Genomic DNA, 22,994 nt, shown 5'->3' with positions numbered 1-22,994 from the left:
CATACATATTGTTTATGATATATCGTATGGTACCTCTTATGACTTAAATTAAACCACATATTTGGTATATACGAAATATGAGCAAAATAGGCCCAGTAGGTAGGCCAAAAAGTGCATTATTCTCTTTGAGCTAATTTGAACACTTTTTACAAATACGGCATTATAATAGCTGTAAGAGAAAGACTAACAAAATAGTTTAGAAAATTTTGTTTTTCCTAAACGGCTTTTTTATTAATAGATCCTCGTCGTATACACACATCAGTTTCAAGCATCAAATAAAAAGTACTATATTTAAAGCTCTTTCACATAACAATAACCTAATAGTTACCCATTAACCTGTCGAAATATGAATATTTTATAAACACGGGGTATTTTAGCGCCCGTAACGATATTTGTGTAGCTCGTGCCGTAAGCAAACAATAATATATGGGTAGACAATAACAAAACAAAACAAAAAACCATTCCGTGTAAAACAATATTCCATTACCTCAGTGTTCAAAATATTTGCACTGGAGTGTAGACTCTGATAGGGTTGTCAGTAGTAGATAGTAGAATATTTAGAATATTGAATTATAAATTGAAATTTTATTTTCTTGTATACCTATGTTAGTCCAGATAATTGTGTTTGTGTTTATGGATTGGACATGTTAAACGATATCCTTCTTGAATTTGTGACGTCTGAAAAATTAAGATGGAACCAAAATACAAAACGTCAACGGTATCAAAATCTAAGCCGTACAATTTGAGCAAGGTTACTTGCTTATGTTGGCTGAATTATGATTAATTGGTATTCAAAGTATATTTTATATTTATAGGCACAGAGGGCACTTAGTACGATAGAACCGAGAGCGTGTTCAGCACTCTGGTTGGTTCATTCGCACCGGGCGGCGAACGCGCTCTCGTTAAGTTTTTGTTCAACTTAAAGTATATTTTACTTATAGGCACAGGAACCTAACGACGAACAGGCCTATTTGGAAGTCTCTTATTTAATTATAATTTCTCTAACCTAGACGTTGCCAGCCCTAGCACACGTGCAGACGGTACACTGTTGGCCAGCAAAAAGGTACACTTTGAGAGAAGTATACGTCATTGATCGCAGCGAGCTCCAAGGCCGCATACAAATAGAACCTTCCGCCGGAGCTTCCATCACACCACATGTGTTTGGCCTCACCGTAAAAGGATTTTTCCGACCTTTTTAGATATTGCCATAGCAAAGTTTCCTTGAGAAATGGAGGCCGAAGGTTCGTTGCAAGGCATTTGCCTTTAGTTGTTTTGTTTCTAACCGTTTTTCGTTATAACTTGATTAATGTTTGCAAAAAATATTAAGTCTTAATAACTTTAAGTATCATAGAAGTAAGTGTGTTTATTGCTACCAATTAACATAAAACGTTATAAAAATCGTCGTCCTGAAAATTTTATAAGGATTCGGTAGTAGCAGTGCGACAATCGCCGCGTCGTTTGTCGCGGAATGCTGCTCATGAATATGAGCCTCTAGCATGGCTTGAAACTAGTAGAGTTCTTCGTCAAACAGTTACGTGAGTAAGCCGATAACATAATAATTAATTTAGGATTAGGTAGCTTATAGAGATCACTTACCTGACTAGGATGGTGTCGGTACAGGTACAGCTTGGTCCCGTGCAGCACTGCCCACACCTGCTTCCAAGATCTGTCACTCGCGCGCTGTTGCAGACAAAATATATTTTTTTGCCCCAAAAACGTTGCAGTAGATTATAATTATTGCCGTGTGGAGAAATGTGAAAAAAATGCGTATATGTTTCTTTATAACAATAAAATAGGAAACCCACTATAAAGATCCTACTCCATTGAATTGTAGTCCATTTATTCTAGTCGAACGATAGACAAACCAGGTTTTAGAGCACCGCTTACTAGGAAGTGCAATAATTAAGATACGGGCTCCATAATGGCGGGAGATATGCTGCTCTGTTCTCTAAAGCCTCTATAGGTACAATTCTGATAACTTCCATTAAAGTTAGTTTAGAAAATACAGCTTGCTTTGAAGGTGAAATTGATGTTTCATTCTACATAGATATTAGAGGCAAATTAGGACTGGTGCTGAGACGTCATTTTGATAAAGCATATTTCAATAAATAATTGGTATCTGGATGATTCGAATTTCTAAACAACATTAGGTGAATTAACAACACTGGGCTTAACAAAACAGTAAGAAATCTTTTAAGAACATTTATAGGTGTCAGCTATTAGATATAATTTATTAATATTCAATTAAAAATTTCGATAATCTTTCAATTTACTAGAGCCCACAGCACAACACACTACTCTTATCTATCAAAGTTATTTATTCAATTGTGAACTTAATCACTCAAGCTACAAAGTAAAAAATCTATTACAGTGAGGGGGGTAGCTTGATGTGATACACACCTTTCCATTACTGACCACCATTTTGATCTGCACATTGCCCTGCACGTCTCCCTCTGTGGCCTCCACTGCATTCTCTGCTATCTCTTCTTCTCCCTTCTTCGTAGTGCTAAATAACAAAACACAGTATTAGTAAGAATATTCTAGAAAGAACTTTAGACCTAACTCGTTTTCTAGATGCACAAAATTAATCTTACAGTAAGACTTACTTTCGTAGATGCACAAAATTAATCTTATAGTACGATTTACTAATGTAATTGGTCGACGAGGTATTTCGAATAGTTTCACGCCCTGTCCGGGGCCCATAGTCAAGTTGCTGCAAATGATTATGGCTCCTCTCGTGGCTCGAAACTAATCGAGTTACCTCGTGAAACAGTTATGTAAGTTAACTGTACAAAATAAATAATTTAATGTCCTACGGTAGTTATAATATAAAAAAAAAAACTCTCTTCATTATATTTTTAATGCTTAGAGTATATTAAAAGCTATCATTTTTTGGCGAAATAATCTTAGAAGCTAATTTACTTCTTCTAGTAATTACAATACTATTTTTTGTGGGTTGTAAGACTGCTTTTGATATACACAAACCATTTGAAAATCATACTGTACCAACAATATCACGTAGCAAACAGCTACTTTATATACTTACATTACAAATAAATAAAAATACCTATATAATAAACAACGAAAAAATAACACAAACATGCCGTATATACATTCAGACATTGAATATTACGTACATACGAGTACATAAGGCAACATTGAACTTGAACATCGAGCATGCAACACATCAAATGTAGAAAAACGTATCTCCATGCATTTTCCAGTTATTTTAGAAACAATATCGACGTCCGTTCCACCGAATACGATATTTACAAAGCTCTCCCCAAACAAGTTAATTTAAAAATCGTTTTGCGGATGATCGTTTTTAAAAATGTTGGTAAATTAACTTCGTTATTGTATGGCGTCATTATCTCGTGACATTCTGTACTTACCAATGTATTTCATTATGTATTTAATTATGAACAAGCAGTGCAATGCAATTTTAATTCAATACTTTACATTAAAACATCGAAAATTAAGTTCCATTTTAATTTGGCTACTAGCGGCGCTATCTATGAACGCATTCGTGTAACTATTCGCACACATTGCAAAGCGCCATCTATTGGTGGGACGACGTACCGCGCGGGGAGGACAGCTTGCGGGTCGAATATTCGCAGCAGCGGAGTTATGTCATCCGTGAACCGAGGGGGGCGCCACTTTCGCAGTCTGCGTTTTGAACCCAATCACATACCCCGTTAGTACAATTTCACATTACCAATTGAACCCACTCTATGTTAGGTACATCATATTGTTACTTACTATTCGCTACATACAGGTCGTAGCAACAATCGTCTATCTACAACATTTCTATGACACAGTGACAGTAAGAAGAGGTGTAACACTTGGTGCTAATCACAAATGTTATCTGACAAGTATATACGGTAGTTAACTACTGGGTACTACTGGACACTGGACAGGTCTAATACAAGACAACAATGTTTCATTTGTGTATGTCACTTCACAAAATCTGTTCAAAGTAAAACTGCAAAATAATAATTGTTCCAGAACAAAAGCTTAAGGTGACAAAACAAATGAGAGGTTTCTATGTATATTGTTGTAGTGAAAATACTTATGACTAGCAGGGTAATGGTGATGGAGTACATACCCTCTGAGGCCCTGTGGGTCATTCTCTGGTTCCACGTCGCTGTCCAGGTGCAGTCGGTCTCCCCATGTAGCTTTCAAGTAGGAAACCCTTCGCATGGCACGTTCTTCTTCTGCTTGAAAGGGAAATATAATTATTAGTCGAAGAATTATTTGTTATTTAATAAATAAATGGTTCATTGGATACTGACCACCAAGTTGAGCATCTTTCTTTTGTCTTCTAGTCACCAAATCATCGGCAAAACCTGTGCAAACAAAATATTTAGTCAGAGGACGTTCTTTATGGAAGGGTACCACGTATATTAGTATATTAGACATCGAATGACCACGACGGTTAGTTCTGCATTAGTAGCACACCTATAAGCACACAGCATTCCTTGGAAACGTTTAGTAGAGAAGACAGGATTAGTTCGAATCGCCTCCTCCCTCGTCTCAAAACAATGACAGTAGACACCGACACTGTTCTGAAGCCTGAATGGTCATCACATGAACGTGGGTTGGTTGTTAATCGAAATATTAGTATTCGAGCAGAAAATCAGAGCAAATTATTGCTGAATATCGCGATGCATTACGGCATTTAAGTAACAGGCAAATCCGGCAGCGGTAACGCCTCAAGTTTGTAGAGAAAACTACAAACTTGTGACGTCAACAAAGCCACAGATTGGTTAGCACACAGATGCTCGACTTGCACAATTCGTCAACCAGGTATACGGTACAGGTGTTTGTGTAACTTGGAGTAGAACAAGGTGCTGGGTAACGAACAGGCCATCAAGTATCTGTGGAGTATCTGTGGCGGTCTAGTTGCACATGCAGCGCGACGTGGCGGACGGCAGGCAGGTTGGGGAGGGGACGAGCATTCGGAAAGACGAGGCGTGTCTCGCGGGACCTGAGTCGGCGGGCGTGCTAGGCGTCGGCGACGGCGAGGTGGCGGCCGAGGCCGAGGAGTCGGGCGCGGGCGGCGCCAGGCTGAGCTGCGTGGGCCGCGCGCGGTCGCCGTTGACGGCGGCCAGCGACACGCGGTTCATCGCCTCCATCTGTTCCTTGTTCAGGCCCATTCGTCGCTTCGCGTGACTGCCATCTTGGGGCGGAACGGTGCCATTAGACGCGTGCGAAGCTGTGTAAGTGTGTGTGTGGCCTAGCCTTCTCATTGGTCAGCGTTGGCTTCAAGCGATTGTTCCGCGGTTTTATTCGAATGCGCGTTTTGTTCCAATTAATATATTTCTAGTTTTTTTTATTTGATAAATAGCATTAAGAATATAAAGAAAAGATTTAAAAAGTGAATGAATAAAAAATATTTTTAAGATATAAAGTTGAAACTAGAATGAATCAAGTTACAAGTAGACAAGATAATTATGTATAAGACAAAGATTGTATGATTGCATTCAAATAAAAGATATTGTGAATAAGCGGTCGCCAACCAATAAGCCCAAAGCTACAGACTAGAGAGTCGCAATTTGTTCGAAAAACATTAGTGTCATGAGTGTACTGCATGTATGTATGTGATAAAAACATTGCATTGAGGACGGAAAGTTCATAAATTGAGAACATTTACATTTTAGCCCAAAAATAATAATCCACTGCGTCCATTTTCGTATATGATTCTTATGATTATGGGTCCCTTCGTGGCTCGAAACTAATCGAATAACATCGTCCTCTTTATTTTGTTATTATGTTATTGAAATTGATATTTATTTAAATGAAGTGAAAGGACAACACAAAAGCTTATTTTTAGTTGTAAGTTATGATTTGCTTAATATGAAAAATGAAATTAAATAAGTACTTACTTATTATTTTTCAAAACCTAAATTATTATAGACAACTAATATCAATAAGAATAACGATTTATGAAACTTTCCGCCCACATACGCACTATTGTGAATGTGTAGTGATGTGAAATCCTACTAGTGATGTGTTTAAGTGAGTATATCGATAAATATGTTACCTGTGGCATGATGTCTTCTAATGGGTAATCCATCACTTCCGGTACTATTCGACCTTGTTCGCATTTGAACCTTTTCTGTTTCTGCTGAAGAAAAGTAAAATTAATCAATTATTTCCATATTTATTAGATAAGAAACGTTAATTTAAAGTGAATAAAGTTTAATTTTCAATGAACCACATTATCTGAATACTAGACTTAGAATAAGGAACTTATAAATCAAGCAAACAAAGTTCATTTTCCTATAATGCTCACTTAGGTAATCAGAGTTTTTAAAACAATTTGTCATTGGAAAATAAGCTTTAACTAGAAAGGAATAGAGTTGATTTCGTACCGGGCACATATCCGTCTGGCGGTGGGCAATGTAAGTGTTTGCTGCCGGTGATCATCAGCTGGTTGCCTGATAAGCTGCCGCCTAGTGGTGACTCGTGTTCTAGTTCTGAAAAAAAAAACATGACATTATAGTTCCATTATAACAGAGATCCAAGTAAATTCATTTAAAACCTAACTTGACTCGGTAATAGAAACCGAGGTCACCTGGGGGCCTGCTCCGGTTCTCGAATCCGAAGTTTCGTTTAATCTTCGGCCGTAGGTTTTATTGATTTACTAATAGAATTACTTGAAATAAAGCTTTATTTTTAATTTCATATCAAAACCTATTTATTAATCTTCATTTCATTCGTTCATTTTTGTTCACAAAAGTTCGCAATAAATAGAATTGTAGTATGCAATCTGCGAAGTTTCGGACGAAATTTCGTTTTTCGTTGAATTAGAGTAGACCCCCCCGTTACCACTGAACAAAAGTAGTAGCAGGGTAAAAAATTTAAGTAAGTATTTGCTTTCTATTAAACAATGCCAGTCATTCATCAACATGATCCTATGTATGGTAGATCTGCTTGATAAACTACAATCTCAAATGTACAGCCTTGCCTCTGTTCCCCATACTTTAATCAACCGGGCACTGAACCTGTGTGATCCCCAGTACATTGACGCGGAACTTAACCACCTTAGACGGGTACTGGAAACAAATGGGTACAACTGGCGCCAATGTACTAAAAATAATACAAAAATAAGATAGGAACTTTACCTTGAGGCTGCACATCCAGAGAGCGCGCCTCCCTCCTGGCAGCGCGGGTCTCGAACTCCTTCCTGCGCAGCGCGACGCTGGGCTCCAGTCGCGTGGTGCTGAGCCGCGCCAGCTCGCTGCGCGCCACCTCGCGCCGCGACCACCCGCCGCGCGCCTCTTCTAGCTGCCGCGTCCGGGCTGTTACTAGCTGCAGCTCGGGGACTGGGTATCTGGGGAAGAGAATTATGTTATGATTAATGCTAATCAACGGTCTTCAGAGGATCACATCGTTGATTAAGAGAAAAAGGTGGAAGGGAGAATATTAAGAAATACTGACTAGTTGATAACATGTTCTTATTTAAAATTTCGATTATCAAAATTTTCAAAGTTTCTGGAATCAGGTTTCAGGAATCTGGGTTTCAGGAATCAGCACCGAGAGGCACTGCTTATATCTCGACTATTGTATACAACTAAGTGGGACACTTACTTGTTCTCCTGGTTAGGATCATCCTTATTCTCCGTGGCTCCATTACTGACAGTTCCCACATTCGTGCTCTGAATGCTGGGCGCCGTCTCCTGTATCTTCGACAGCGTCGACACGAACTGACTCTTGTCCTGTTTCGGCTTGTTCTTGTCGGTTTGAGCTCCATTCACTTCACCATAGCCGCTGTAAGTGCCACTGTCGACACTTGCAGAACATTCTTCTTTTCTGTCCTGGTTCTGTGGTGGAGCTTGAGGGGGTGGTGACGCGGCGAGGGGGGGAGACGCCGCGGGAGGTGGCCACGCTGGCTTCTGCAGCTTCTGAGGCCTGGCGTAGAACTCTTTCTGCTTAATGGGAGGTGGGGCATCGGGTGTGACCCACCCGGTGGGCTGACTCGGCCGTCGGAGGAACGCCTCCTTCTGTTCAAGACTTTTTCGTATTCGCGATAGGATTATCGAGTCGTCCAGCTCTCGCCCTGTCAGGGTGGAGTTCGAGTCGAAGGATCCCAGGCTGTCTTTGCTCTCTGTCGCCGATGATGGCAGTGAAGTATCCGACTCCCGTCTGCTGCGAAAAACATGCGTTTATAACATAATTATTTGTAGGACAGATTCCTCCATTTCTTCAGGAGTTCATCTTTCAGGAGCTTACTGACTTGGACGATAAGTATCAAAATGATCTTACCCATCATGCATTAGATAATGCGGTGATCCAGGTAGACGCGAGGCGTCATACCTAGAGGGTGCCAGGGACGCCACACTGGCGTACTCTGGGTCTTCGCGATGTCGAGCTGGTGCCTGGGGGGCCGGCAGCGCAGCCCTAGGCCTCCGGTAGGCGTCGAACAATCGCGACTCGTGTTCTGTGACTGGCGCTGGCATGTCTAGCGGGCGCTGGTTTGTTTCTGGGTTGTAAGCTGCTTCGCTGAAATACTGCAGAAAGGAATCAAGTTAGCAAATAGTACAGGAAGGGTAGAGCAACGGTTGCTTTCTGTCTGAGTGTGACTGAACGATTGCGGAAAAGTCTACACCTAATACGTAGAAGATTGGATTTGAAGCATCGTTGATAAGTGAAGTGTCTTGATAGAACTGATAATGTTTATTAATTTACGCATGTAGTATTGTAGTAAACGACAAATATTTTAGATGAATAAATAAATTAGCTAAATCTACTCACCCTTTGCAATAAATCGTGGTCCCTAGGCACGACAGTCAGCCTCAATATTCTTGGCTCCCGTTGCGCCAGTTGCACGACCCTGGCGTACGGCGCCCGGGACCGGCCGCAAGCGACCGGCTCGCCGTTGACGGCTAGCACCCGGTCGCCGGCGCGCAATCCGGCCGCTGCCGCCGGCCCGCCCGGCCTCACCGACCTTACGAAGATCGTGTCCATTGGCGCACCCACCGCGCCCACCGCCAGGTGGCGCGCATCTTCGTATAGATCCTGGAATCATTATACAATGATCACTATCATGTAACTGAACAAAGGCTCCAACATGCTACACTAAAAAAAAAATACTCGTATAATTTGCAATTTAAAAGTAGTTCAAACAGTTTCTTGTTTACAGGGATGAAAGTAACTGCATTTGGAATAATGTGAACTACCTAAATTTTGTAATGTACGTATGTTTCTACGTCTTACTACTTGTACCACTAGTACCTGTAGGTATTCTTTACTTCTTGTTTAAAGATCGCATATTCATGTATAATCTTTGAAGTGGTTGCCTTATCTTGATATACACTACGGCATCACAAGTGCGATTGATTTGCGCATGCAATATTATCGCATGCAGGAAACTTTGTTTTTTAGTTAAGGCATGACTTAAATGAAAAAAATAAATGAAAATTTGTACTCACACCCACCTGTAACGAGTCCGGCGGATACACTACAAGATGTCTGAGCGTAAAGCCGAAGCCGTGCCGCGCGTCGGGGCGCTGGATGACGATGGTGCGCGGGGCCGACGCGTGCGCGGCTGGCGGCGCGGGCGCAGCGGTCGGAGGCGGCAGCGCCAGTGGCGCTTGCGCTAACGGTTGGGGCTGGAAATAGAAAAATATTCAAGTTAGAAAGAGTTGCCAATTAGTTAAAGAGAAGGTCTAGATCAATAGTTTTATTCAGTCGTAACGGAAGACATAAATAAAATTTTATAATAATTAAAAAAACCACTGAAAACATCACTAAGTATTAAATTGGAGATAATCAGAAAAAAGAACATCAGAAATAACTATCAAAACACCTATCTACACACGTAATCAAAGCTTTTTCAACCCATTATCCGTTATGACCATTCACCTCCAGTACGCAAGTAACCAAAACGCAGGAGCTTAGTGCAACAATATTCATAATTCATGCTATTAGGGACGTGTTGGGAACCCGCCTCAATATGCACTGTGCAGCATTCAGACGTTCGTTAGCTGCATTTGATGACAACCTACACCTCGTTACCGACACCACTTCTATGATAATCACGGAGAAAATGATGCAAATCCTTAGTGAAACCAACCTCTAACTGATTATATTGTGAACATTCGACGTAAATCAGGCTTTAGTATAGTGTAAGTAAGTTTGCTTAGCGTTTGTGCAAGTGTGGTAGTTAGTGTAGAGGCGGGACGGGAATTAGCAGAAGTTATTGGGTAGGTGTGGTGATTATTTGACCGTAGCCTTTTTTATTTTGAAGAAGAATATTAGCATAAGGTGGCTCATGTAAAAAAAGAAAACCCTATCTGGCACCATCTTGTCTGGGCATATTGCACACTACATCACTAACAAAAATATTGCTAACTCAAAAAAAACATTGTCAATTATTGTTTAAAGTCGATTATCCCAATCATACCAATCCAATCCCCGATTCCCCAACAACCCTTAAATTCCTAACCCGCAAAAGGCCGGCAACGCAACGTAACGCCTCTGGTGTTTCGAGTGTCAATGGGCGGCAGCGATGGCTTACCATCAGGTGGTCCGTCTGCTCGTTTACCGGGTGATACGATTAAAAAGGTTACGTTTTAAATCTTAACCCTACAAAATAGTCAAAGCAAATATTTTCCAGTGTACGCCTCAACAAATTAATGAGTTGTGACGTAAAAGTACACGTGTCGCACTGAGTCAGTGTAAGAAGCCTCGTCGCGCCTCGCGTGTCATGTTACTCGGATTATCAGGGATCGTGTGTACAGGATCACGAACCTGATTCCTGACGCACCTTCCTGATTTATTGAGTCGGTTAATTGGTTATGTAGAAGGGTCTAGTTTATTTGCAATAGCATTGATACATTTCATTAAACTTTAAAGGGTTCGAGCTCAGTGGCAGGTTATACGAGAGGCATATAGTGGATAAAAAGTACTGGTAAGGATAGTGAAACAACTTCAACAGGAGGTGACAGTCTAGTACTGGACTATGGTCCTCATAATCCATCGTTTGTCATAAACCGATTAAAAGGTTCATGTTTTACAAAGAGCGCTAATTGCAAAAGCTCTAGAAATTTATACGAAGTTATAACTATTTTCGAACACAGAGGGAGTTTAAACACTTTTTAGATATAAATCTTATATCTAAAAAGTGTTTGCAAAGGAAACCAATGTATATTCCAATTACATGTCTTTTGGGCTTGCCACATCAGGGCTTTCGTAAACTAATTAGACATTCTAAACCTCAAATTCAACTCATTACCTACTTAGGTAGTCTTATGTCGGAATCACTTGACCACAGCTTGCGGTGTGTTTTAAATTATGGAAGACTAAAAAGAAGCCCCGCTTCTATGGTGTCGGGTATCAGCAGGGGAGTCGTCATTACCCGACCAGATTGTTGTTACCCTTCCGGATTTGTTCAAAGACAAGAGCTGTCAAGTTGACGCGTAGTATTAAAAGAGTACTTGATTACATTAAGTGGTTAAATTATGTTCTAAATTACGTGTACCGATGAGTGTCTTTTGTTTTTGATGACAGTTGGTAAAACAGTTACAGGTTTATTATACACAATGCTAAAGAGTAGTCAATGTGTTTTCAAATAGTTATTGCCCTGATACCAGCCTAAAACGGTATTCTCTATCCGTGAATGAACTAAAGTCACCCTTAATATTCATAAGTTTTGTCTAGTCATCAACACTACTTAGCAAAAACTAAAACTATAAATCTAAATAGATTAATCTCCGCCAATAAACGTCACAGCAGAAACTTTCGAGTAGTCATTAACAGCGAGTCTCAATAGCCTAGGTGTCAAAATTCTGTCTCTAGAAGGCAACGACTTCTAAAGGCAGAAATACACTACCGTGGCGTGGCGTTTTTTTTTTTTTTTTTTTTACATTTAATGGGTCGACGTTTGACCGCTATCTCACCTGATGGTAAGTGATGATGCGGCCTACGGTGGAGCACGTCTGCCCATAAGCAACCTATTCACTCGGGCCTTGAAGACACCCAGGTTATACCCATCAGGAAACACAGACTCCGGCAAGGAGTTCCACTCCCTAGCAGTTCGCACAAGGAAGCTTGAAGCGAAGCGCTTCGTGCGAGTGGGTGGGATATCTACCATGAAGCGGTGACGCCTCGCCGATTGTCTTGTGGTTCGATGATGAAAAGGACTAGGGGAATCAAGTTGTGCAATTCCCCCGCACACTCTCCGAAATGTATCCGGTAAAAAACGGAAAGGCTTGCGACCTTGCGCCTGTGTTCAAGGCTTTGAAGCCGGGCCTCCACAAGCGCATCATCGTTGATGAGCTTCTTGGCACGCCTTTCAATGTGTTCGAGCGCATCCAGCTGGTATTCAGCCGAGCCGTCCCAAAGGTGAGAACAGTACTCCATACATGACCGAACCTGCGCTTGGTACAGGCTCAGCAGTTGTTTTGGTGTGAAGTACCGTCTCACCTTCGAGAGGATACCCAACTTCCTACCAGCCAGATGCGCCTTCGACTCTATATAAGAGCCGAAGTTTAGCGTTGGCGATAGAGTTACGCCAAGAAGCTCTAGATGATCCGATATTGGAACGGATACATTTCGGAAAGTAGGAGCCAGCGGAAATTGACTCCGTTTGGCAGAGAATAGACACGCCTGGGTTTTGGTAGCGTTGAACCTGACCAAGTTGGCGTCACCCCAATCGGAGACCGCCTTCAAGGACGAGTTCAACCGTTCGACCATGGATTCTCTTAGAGACTGGATCTGTGTTCCGCTAGTCCGCGCATCGGACACATACCTTTCAACAACTGTGCTGTCATCTGCATACCCAAAGATACCGGGCTTAAGCAGGTCGTTGATGTGCAGCAAAAAGAGCGTTGCTGAAAGTACTGACCCCTGAGGGACTCCGGCGTTGATACCAAATTGGTCAGACGAGCAGCCATCTATGACTACTCGAATTGACCGATCCCTCAGGAAGTCTGCAATCCATCTGCACATATCAGCGGGAAGTCCATATGCAGGAAGCTTGCCGATAAGGCTGTCGTGCCAAACCCTGTCAAAGGCCTTCGATATATCGAGAGAGACCGCTATTGCCTCCCCGTGCTTCTCGATGGCCTCGCTCCAAATGTGGGTGGCATACGCAAGAAGGTCCCCAGTGGATCGGTTGCGGCGAAACCCATACTGCTGATCGCTGAGGAGGTCGTTACCTTCAAGGTATGCCAGGAGCCTGTTGTTAAGTACACGTTCCATACTCTTACAGAGTATGGACGTGACCGAGATTGGTCGGTAATTGTTAGGGTCGGCACGACTACCTTTTTTGGGCACAGGCTGCACGTTGGCCAGCTTCCATGCAACCGGCACTTGACCAGTCTCCAAGGAAAGTCGAAACAGGCGTGTCAGGATTGGAGACAACTCAGGCGCACAGGTTTTTAAAACCACGGCCGGGATTCCGTCGGGGCCACTGGCCTTGTTCACGTCGAGATTACGCAACGTCTTATACACCTCCTTCTGTCGGATGCGAATTTTCGACATTTTCGTCTCGCATACGTTATTTAGAGAAGGAGGTATAGCGCCACCAGTATCAAGACGTGAAGATTCCGCAAATAGAGAAGCAAACAGGTTTGCCTTCTCTACCGCGGTGTGTGCCAGCGTCCCGTTAGGCCCCAGGAGAGGTGGGAGTGAAGGGCGGCAGAAGTTCGATTCAACCGCCTTGGCCAGGGACCAGAATGCTTTACTACCCGCTGGATAAGAAGCCAGTTTGTTCCCTATTCGGCCAATGTGGTTGAACCGGGCCATCCGTAATGCCTTTTTGCATGACTTGGCAGCCCTGTTATAGGCTCTCTTCCTCTGAAGAGTGTCGTCAGCCTTACGACGCCTGGCATCCGCCCATGCCAAGTATGCCGCATGCTTTCGCGCTTCAGCACGTCTGCAGTCGGCATCGAACCATGGACGAGTCCCACCGAAAGATGTCGCGTCCGAGAATGGAATGTAGTATTCCATGCCCTGACGCAACACCCCTGTTATGGCATCCGCACAAGCTGACGGGTCCTCAGTAGAGAAGCAGACAGGCCGCCAAGGATAGGATGCAAAAAAGGATCGCATCCCATCCCAATCTGGACAATGGCGTGTCGTGTCGTGGCGTACTAGAAGCATTTTGGTTGCGCAGATTTACTAAGGTCATGGTGAAATACTCAAACAACACTTAATTTTAAGACGCTCTCAAGAATAATTCTGACGCTACAAATTCTTTATAAAATGATAGAGATAGCGCTATAGCTATGCTATCCTGCATTTTTAAAATTGAAAATAATTTCACTATTCAGGTATAAGAAACACACTTGCGAGCCACGACAATGTATTTCTGCCTTAATTTCATAAGTCCGTTAGCGTCAAGGTTCTTGACCTTTGACGTAGGTCTGAATAGCCTAGGAAGGTCGGTGGCTGTGTGAGGAGTGTTCACGAGTATGTCATTAATCATAGAGAGACGGGAGTCAGTAGACGGTGGAACATTAGCATTGCAGATCCGACGGTTGTGTCAACAGTATGATTCATTTAGATAAGTTCAGGGATGTTACTGGTGGTTGAGTTTGGAGCGTCAGTAGTTGAAGATAGTTCATAACAGGACGATAATGAATATGATTGGTTGATGTCATTTAATGACTAACTACCGCACTCCAGAGACATTTAACACATTGAACGCCGTGGTGGTCACCGGTGACCGACGTGAGCGAAGGATTTGCCTTCAACAGTTGTTTATTGGCAGTCAGTCTTAATGGTTACTTAAACTATTCCCTAGTAACGATTTTTTTCGAAAACAATTGCTAACGACTGGGTTAAGTAATCATTAAATGACTCTGAGTATGGCGGTAAGTAATGTTGTTTAATAAAATGAGAAAAGTACGAAATTTTTTCAAAGTTCAAACTAGCATTATACAATCGATTTCTAAGCTTAATGTAGTAATAGAAAGACACTGTTTACGTGTAAATAAGTAAATATAAATCCCAAAGACAAGTGCAAGGATCGTAAAATGACGTTACCTATAGGTGCAGATGTGAAAGTGAGTACCTACTACTAGGAGAAGAGAGTGGGTGACTAAGTAAAACTATAAAACCGTTTAGATTCGACCACAAGAGACCCTTTCTACATGAATTAGCAATAATTATGTAAATCCCAGATAATTATGTTAAATAATGTAACTGCAGAGCGCCATGTTATAGGTACAGATTGAGTTTTAATGCAAAATGAGTGCTAAGTATCTATAAGACGATTTTGCACTATTTTAAGACGTTTATTTTTAGCTATCTTACTTTGTATATAACTTTCTCAGGTGTTGAATGAAGAAAAATCATAATGCTTTTAATTATTATCTACTACTTATTACTATTAAACCAGAGAAAAGAGCCAACTTGCATAATATAAAAAAAAACTTTTATTTTTGCAACCCAAAATTAGAGCAACAGTTTTTACCTGGCAACAAATTACGAGTAAACGTCAAATTTTCGCGGGAAAACGACAGAAAATACACATTCTGAGTACTGGTATTTTTAGCTGAAGAATATAACAAATTGCCTGTACGTCTATTTAATTGACAAATATATTTGGCGACAAATTGGCGAGTTGCGGGACGTTTTGAAAAATGTTCGTCTATTTTAGTAAGCTGGAAGTTTTTGGACGCGATCAATTTCATGATAAGATAGCCTACGTATTTGGAGGTATTAGGGTTGTTCGAGAACAGAATTGTTCATGTGTATGATAAGATTTAAAATGTGTTATAAGTAATAAAACTAACAGCATCTATATAAATTAAGTCTTAGGTTTACAATCACACAAAGAAATACATATCATAATCAGTTCACATTTATAAAATCAATTAACATATTATTGTACACTTACATTCCACATCATTTTCATAACTAGCGAACGAGATTTTTAAATACTTTATCTCTTAAGTAATTAAAACCTTATGTTATAGTACTTAGGATACAATTCACTATTTACACTTCACATTCATATGAAGAAAACACAAGTCCTTTTGAAAATATGCAAGTCATTCTAACAACACAATTAAAAAAAGCATTTTCATTGAAAAAAAAACCGCAACACTTCACTTTTAACGCAAAACAAACTGTATGTAAATAAACTTTTTTTTTTTTTTTTTTTGAGGGGGAAAATCATCCAATGAATGTAAATAAACTTAGGGCTCACATTTGAAAATAGAGGCGAATTTAAAATGAAATTATTAAACGTCTGTATTGGTAAATGACTAGTAAATACTGAGGTATTTTATTTACTTGGGTCAGTAAGTTAGAGTACGATTCGAGTTGAAACACGTCAAAAATGACGTATCCTTTGACTCATGAAGTCATGAACAAACCTAACCTTATTTGATTTGTTAAAGGAAAATAGTATTTTTAATGTTTTTACTAATTTGCCTAAAATAATAGCATTATAATATAAATACGAAATTATGTATGACGGTGTAACGATTCTCTGACGTAATTTTCCATTGGCCCTATAAAAGGAAAGTTATTTCGTACGGAAAATGTCGATGACTTAGGTAATTTACGATTTGTAGTAATGTTGATCATGTGAATATAATATTTTACTACCTATATTATTTTTATTACGTCATCCCAACACTAGGATTTCTACTGTGTCGTTGGTGCGTTTACAAACATTAAATTTCACATACACATGACACCCAGACCTGAAATTACAATTTGTGTATCACTCAAAAACTTGCTCCGTGTATTACTCTTACAATATAAAAACAAAAGACTATTCCTTTTTTGCAATTGAGATCGGTTCTAAAGTAGCCAGAATAAAAATGAGATTTTCACATCGAGACATTTTTTGGAATTAAATCATAACTATGTAGTTTAGAATATACCTAAACCACGATTTCACCACATTAAAGTTTTATTTCACAACTAAAACAACTGTCTAAATACAAATAGCAAAAACAATTATAACACAAAAACTAAAACAAAAACAAACTGGTTTACTTAGCGTAACTACTTCATTAACCGATTAGTGCAAAAAACGCGCACTCGTTTTATTTCAAACAATTACTTTCTTGTATGATCTAGTTCTAGAAAATTTGTGAACCGAACTGAATTATTTTTGTGTCTTAATTATTCTCTAAATACGATACTAGAATACATGATAGCATCGAATAGGGTTTGTTTTATTTAATAATGATGATTGTATTTAACCATTTTTTCATCAAATCATCCAATGACTGGTCGTGGTATCATTTACTAAAAACAACCCTGTCTCTACTCCTGCTTTTCGAGACGAAGCCCCGGTAACCGGTAGTCCACGACTCCGAAATAATATTTAGCCTGCCAAAGAAAATCAAAGGCTTGAGAGCAATGCCAATTACTGTAGAAGGAGGTTTAAAAAGAATAGTTTGTAATAGGAAAAACTTTGTTAATTTTACTTTACATCTCAGTATAATAACAAACAAAGCCCAATTCTTTAGCCACGTTATCGAACACCGAACCAAAAAGCGTTGAAAACAACCGTCAACAATATCCCGATACAGACATTTTCAACAACAAACAGCTTATTAACATGTTTAATTAATTAATATATGTAAAAAATGAGGTAACTGTCAAAAATAAAGAAACACTTCCTACCATTGATGGCTTAATAAACAATATACAGTAACTTTGTTAACTGTAGGGTTAAAAAGTGAACGGATCGAGCTGATTCATAGTACATTTGCATACACAGACCTCAGATTGTACTGAGATCGGATTAACAAGAATTATCAATGAAATCTGCTTAAAGTGACTGGTGCATAAATCAAAGGGAATTATGGAGATTCATGGTCTGCTGAAGATTATTTCAAGAGTTGTTACCTATGTTACTCTTTAAGGTTTGTTTGGTAGAGGTAAATTTAGAGGTATTGAATTAATTGGGCAAGACAATAAAAATGTAGAAGACTGGACGATTGATAGTACTAAATCAATTAGCACACTTGGGGCATAGATTTTGATAAAATTGGTAAAGGATGGGCTTAAACAGTATCTGCAATCCTCAATAATATAGACGATATTAAAAAAGAGAAAGAATAAGACAAAAGTACTCACCGCCGTACTCAGAGTCATTTAATGGTTACTTAACCCAGTCGCAAGCAATTGTTTTCGGAACAAATTCGGATCGTTACTAAAGAATAGTTTAAGTAATCATTAAATGTCTCTGAGTACGGCAATTAGTGCAAGAAGATAATATTTTGTAACGACAAGATCCAAGTGAAAAACATGACCTTTCCCAATTAGCTGAGATAGACAGACGTAATAACAATGCATTTAGTAACAATAATGTGTTAACTGCCCATTGTAGCTTACATTATTCTCTCACAAGAAAAATGTTAATTAGATTTAAAGACATTTACGACTAAATCTTAGATTACTGCAATCTTAATGAAGTTTCAAAACTCCCTGCTGATGATGAAATAGACAAGCTATTGTATTATGAAGTAAAATGTGATAATGTTCCTAAATAAGATGAAGAAAATGTTGCTAAATAAAAGGACTTACAAGGATTTCGACGATCCATAGTGTATAGCTTAATAGGAAAAATAAAATGAATCACATACCGTATAAATTATATTTAGCCATAAAGGCAGGTGGTAAAGAATAATAAAACCATATAAAACAACCATGTTTATTTTCGGCATATCAGTTTCATTCATCACTCACAAGTTTATTTTAGCGCTTACGCAACACAAAGTCCTCAATGAAATTTTAATATAAAGCCAATACGAGCCAATTAAGGTTCAAAGTAAATCAGGGCAAAACCGTGAGGTCACTCAGACCCTATTAGCAGAGACGGGTTGACGTGTTTCATTCGAAAGTATCGGTAATTAAGGAAGGCCGCGGTAAACAATATAGCGATGGATATTTCGAAGGCTATTCGTCGACTAACCCGAGCCTTATAAGGTAGTGCACACAGATGGGTGGGCGTTGGCGACAAGCTGGCTGAGGTAACACAATGCCGGCCAAATTGTGAACGTATTCTGGCGTGCTGTGATCTAATTGAAGTGATATACATGAACGACGGCATAGCACACATTGTACTAATTAACTATGATGTAGCAATGGCTGGTTTGATACATGAACGGTTTTGAAATGTCGACTACGGAGTTCGTTAATTGTTTTGGCATTTTCAGTTTCGAAATGTTCATTTGAGACATGTATTTTTTTTTCTTCTCTATGTTTACGTTTGTCCCTATTAAGTGGAGTAATGCGAATCGTGGAATAGGGTTTACATTTCCATTTTGTATTACATTGATTAGTTTTATCTTCAGCTTGCACTCTCTATGTTAAGTTAGAATTATCAATAGCACTTATTTCAAGGCTGTTTGCCTATCTTACTGCCTTTTCAGTTTACATTTGTACAACATAAACGTTATCTTCATTACAGTTTTCAAGTTCTTCATTTACAACGCCATCATGTTTTATGGCGTCACACGTAATTTTCGCGGCAATGATCCTACACACAAATGTCACGTCTGGCACCATTTATTCAATCGTGTTTTCGTGATATTTTTGTGGTTTCGTTTCATAAGCGCTGAATATGTGATTTTGTTAACCATTTTGGACTAAAAACTGACTTAATAGGTCAATAGGATTGGTCACTTTTTAATACAATTCTACTTGTAAGAACCTATCAGTGCCTGCTTTTACTTCTAGCACCTCGAAGGTTACAACAACAAACTTCATTAACAATCCGTGTCCAAACAAAGGAACTAAAAGTTTCCTGGACATTGAAATGCTGTTTGTTTCCTGGTGTTATATCAATCGTGCTAAAGTTTTAGTGATCAAGCTATTTCTCTTATTGATTAGCGGTAGCAACGATAAACACTCGCGGAGCTACTCGCAGTCGGCCTACGAACATAAATTTGATGTCAGTAAATTCTAGATAGATTCATTTGCAACTAGATCTTAGTAAAGTGAGTTAGATTTATGAGACAGGATGTTCTGGGGTGTATTGATTGTGGAATGAGTTGATTAAGTCTGCAAGAACGGAGGAAAAGATTAATATGGATATTTGTATCGTAATGTGCATTAAAAGAGCTTAGCTATTAAAAGCTTTAAGCCTTTCTAGTTATTTCTCTCCATTACTATCGATTTTATAGTAAATTCTTCACAAAAACAAACATTCCCTAATCGATAAAGCAATATCTGATCACAATCACTGACACACCCTATAATTACCAAGATATTACTTGTTTGAAAAACCAATAATCTGTCTCAATCAACGGCCAACTTTCGATTTCATCCAATCACGTGGCGCGATCGCATTTTACTCTCACCTGATTGGCCGATTAAGTCTTACTGTTACTAGTATTGGGTATCATTTAGTTATTATGGAAGATTTGATTCGATTGAGATAAGATGAACAACATTTAAAGGTATCTTAGAATCGATGGAATTTGGAAACAACATAATTACTGATATAAGTTTATTACATTCATTCATTACGTTAACTAGTTGAAAGTTTTTGGTTTTGCAATCTGCTGATATTTCCCTATTTTTTTACAATTAAAGAAATGATGCATCCGAATCCTTTCACTACTTTTCCCATGTAAGAGGGAATGATACATATGAAGAAATTTTAACATGCATATCCTCCTATAAAGTGAATATGAGAACAACATTTTTACAATCCTTGTTCCAACACGATCTCAACTCCACCACTAAGCCCTACAATTACGCACCATTTTGCACATCAACAACAAAATCACTGCATTAGACTATCACGTGACGCAAGCAAATCAACAAGACCGCAATTTCACGGCGTGAGCAAATTATCCGTAATGCCCGGCCAGTTTGAGTAATGACCGTGCACGCATGCTGTGATGTTTGCACAGACCACCTCGTTTGCGACGAGAAACTAAATTGTGGTGCGTGTTATATTACACTTTCAAGGATGACAATTTTACTCTGTGGACCTAAAGTATGGGTGTGCTGAAGGTGATTTAATTAGACGCTAATGTGTATGTTATTGGTTCGTGTTTCTAGTTGCGTTTGTGTGTAGAAATTGAAAGGAAATGTTTAGAAAATGTTTGAGCTGAGTGAAATGTAAAATAGTCTTCTCATGTTTCTAAATAGGATTAAATTATGATAATGGTCATCGCTTGAGTAATTATCAGTCTTTGAAGGTGACCTATTATCATTTGTCAAGACTCTCTTGTGTGTAATGGGAATGATACCCTTAGTCAAACTGAATTGCAAAGTTACCTATTTATTTCTAAATATCTTTAACTGCCGTACTCAGAGACATATAATACCGAACATTTATAACGTTTTGTACCAAAAACAATTGCTACGGACTGGGTTAAGTAACCATTAAATGACTATGTGTACCACAGCAAGACAGCTACTTACGATAAATAAACCAACTTACAATATCAACTCAAAACCACCTCGATTATAATCCCATCAGTTATACAATTACATGGCAGTAACACTAACAAACGGTTATTCGCAAACTGGCGTTTAATAGTAAACTTTCGTTTTCGTTCATTACCACGATTGGCCGGTTATTGTCGGTAATGTCCGCTTAGTGTGACTTCTACTCATTATGGGACAATGGTACTGTCACCCGCTAATGAACGCGATGGAGTCGTTACGAAAAATAAAATTTTAATGTACAAGAAACTAGTTCTGATATTGTTGATCGCTGATAATGCTAGGGTTGTGTCGCGTGTTCACTGATGTTGGAAAATGTTGAACATAATCCATCAGTCCAATCGCTATTGTAATCTTGATGTTTATTTTAATTATGGTGTTTGTATAGAGTTTGTTTTCTTTTATGGTAAACTTTGTTGTTGGGTTGAATGCAACGATAAGGGTTAAGTTTTATAAAAAACTATAGTGACACATACAAAATTAACTAAAAAATCACGGTTTACTCAAGTATATTAATGGAGAAAAGCTCTAAAAGTTTCGAGTCACAGAGGGACTCTTCATCATGAGCAGCGTGCGCAGACGTGGCGACGTCGCTTTTTTGGATTTAGGTGTATATGTAACATTTCTGTATTTACAACTTACTTTAGAAATTGCTAATAAGAGTCTCTCTGAGAATTTCAACTATAAGCTCAAGCATACAAGATATTTACATTATATCCTCAATATAAGCAAATAATATCAAAATATTGACCATATACAAATGGGGTCAGCGCTTATGTTATTATTACGCCACAAACACACGACTTCCTTGTTACCCAATCATTTGTCACAGCCAAGGATTAAGATTCAGTTGTCAATTCTTTCTTTCACATTTATTGTCTGTGTCATCGAGATCAGGATTAAGATTACACGATCTTAAAAGGTTTGCATTGCGAATAGAATGTTTCGGTACTGACTGCCAACTGCCAATCAAAGTGATATATGAGTTTATGGACGTTTTTGGCAGTTTGTTTACTTTTCTGAAGCCTTCCCCAAATAAGTAGAGTATTGATGATAGTCTGAATACAATTCATTGCGTTTTTAGTTTTACTTGGAAGATTTTTTAAATAATTTTGCACATATTATGATGGTTGTCACAAGACATTATAGTCAGTTTAGTTACGAAGATGCTTCAGCAATTAATCTGTGTACCCTCACCATGAATTTGAAATAATAGTATTTGTCGATAGTCGCTAGCGGCGACGTAATTTTTTTGTATGGCAAATTTTAGTTTACTTCAAACTCATGGTAGAGGTACAGAACGATATCATTAGTAACTAAAGTCATAAATAACGTATTTCTCGAAGATGTTCAACCATTTATAGATGATACTGTATCTAACTAGCGAAACTATTAAAAACTCCTTTGAGACCGTCCCGACGGTCCTCTATCGCATTTCTCTTGAAGTATAAATGTTCTGGTATCAATTAGATAAGTTGGCAGAGTCCTGATGATGCAGATAGCTCGCGTGTGTGACAAACTGCAGCCATGACTCCACTTCTTGCTTCGTTAAGATTTAGGTATTTGCTTATTGGTCAGGGCTACCAAGCATCTAGTATATTTCTCAAGTAAGT

At 39.1% G+C, this 22,994-nt stretch overlaps 1 protein-coding gene across 25 annotated transcripts in view; it reads right to left on the bottom strand.

The window, feature by feature from the left end:
• LOC118266783 (rho GTPase-activating protein 23) overlaps positions 1-22,994 on the bottom strand; it is a 358,039-nt gene that overhangs the window by 79,628 nt on the left and 255,417 nt on the right. For 7 of the 25 annotated variants that reach the window (XM_050703129.1, XM_050703143.1, XM_050703119.1 and 4 more), the window contains 13 exons: positions 9,435-9,614; positions 8,758-9,021; positions 8,269-8,513; positions 7,594-8,151; positions 7,128-7,336; positions 6,375-6,479; positions 6,044-6,127; positions 4,988-5,179; positions 4,293-4,346; positions 4,106-4,217; positions 3,580-3,666; positions 2,401-2,506; positions 1,597-1,680 (listed from right to left, as the gene is read on the bottom strand). In XM_050703129.1, the coding sequence (XP_050559086.1) occupies positions 1,597-1,680; positions 2,401-2,506; positions 3,580-3,666; positions 4,106-4,217; positions 4,293-4,346; positions 4,988-5,179; positions 6,044-6,127; positions 6,375-6,479; positions 7,128-7,336; positions 7,594-8,151; positions 8,269-8,513; positions 8,758-9,021; positions 9,435-9,614 (2,280 nt within the window). The remainder of the gene's footprint in view (positions 1-1,596; positions 1,681-2,400; positions 2,507-3,579; positions 3,667-4,105; positions 4,218-4,292; positions 4,347-4,987; positions 5,180-6,043; positions 6,128-6,374; positions 6,480-7,127; positions 7,337-7,593; positions 8,152-8,268; positions 8,514-8,757; positions 9,022-9,434; positions 9,615-22,994) is intronic. The other 18 variants (XM_050703122.1, XM_050703142.1, XM_050703123.1 and 15 more) reach the window with 17 other exon arrangements.

This window comes from Spodoptera frugiperda, chromosome 23 (assembly GCF_023101765.2).
Source record: "Spodoptera frugiperda isolate SF20-4 chromosome 23, AGI-APGP_CSIRO_Sfru_2.0, whole genome shotgun sequence".
Lineage (NCBI taxonomy): Eukaryota > Metazoa > Arthropoda > Insecta > Lepidoptera > Noctuidae > Spodoptera > Spodoptera frugiperda.
Note: the sequence above shows the minus strand (reverse complement) of the source record. Positions and strands in the feature narration are given on the sequence as shown.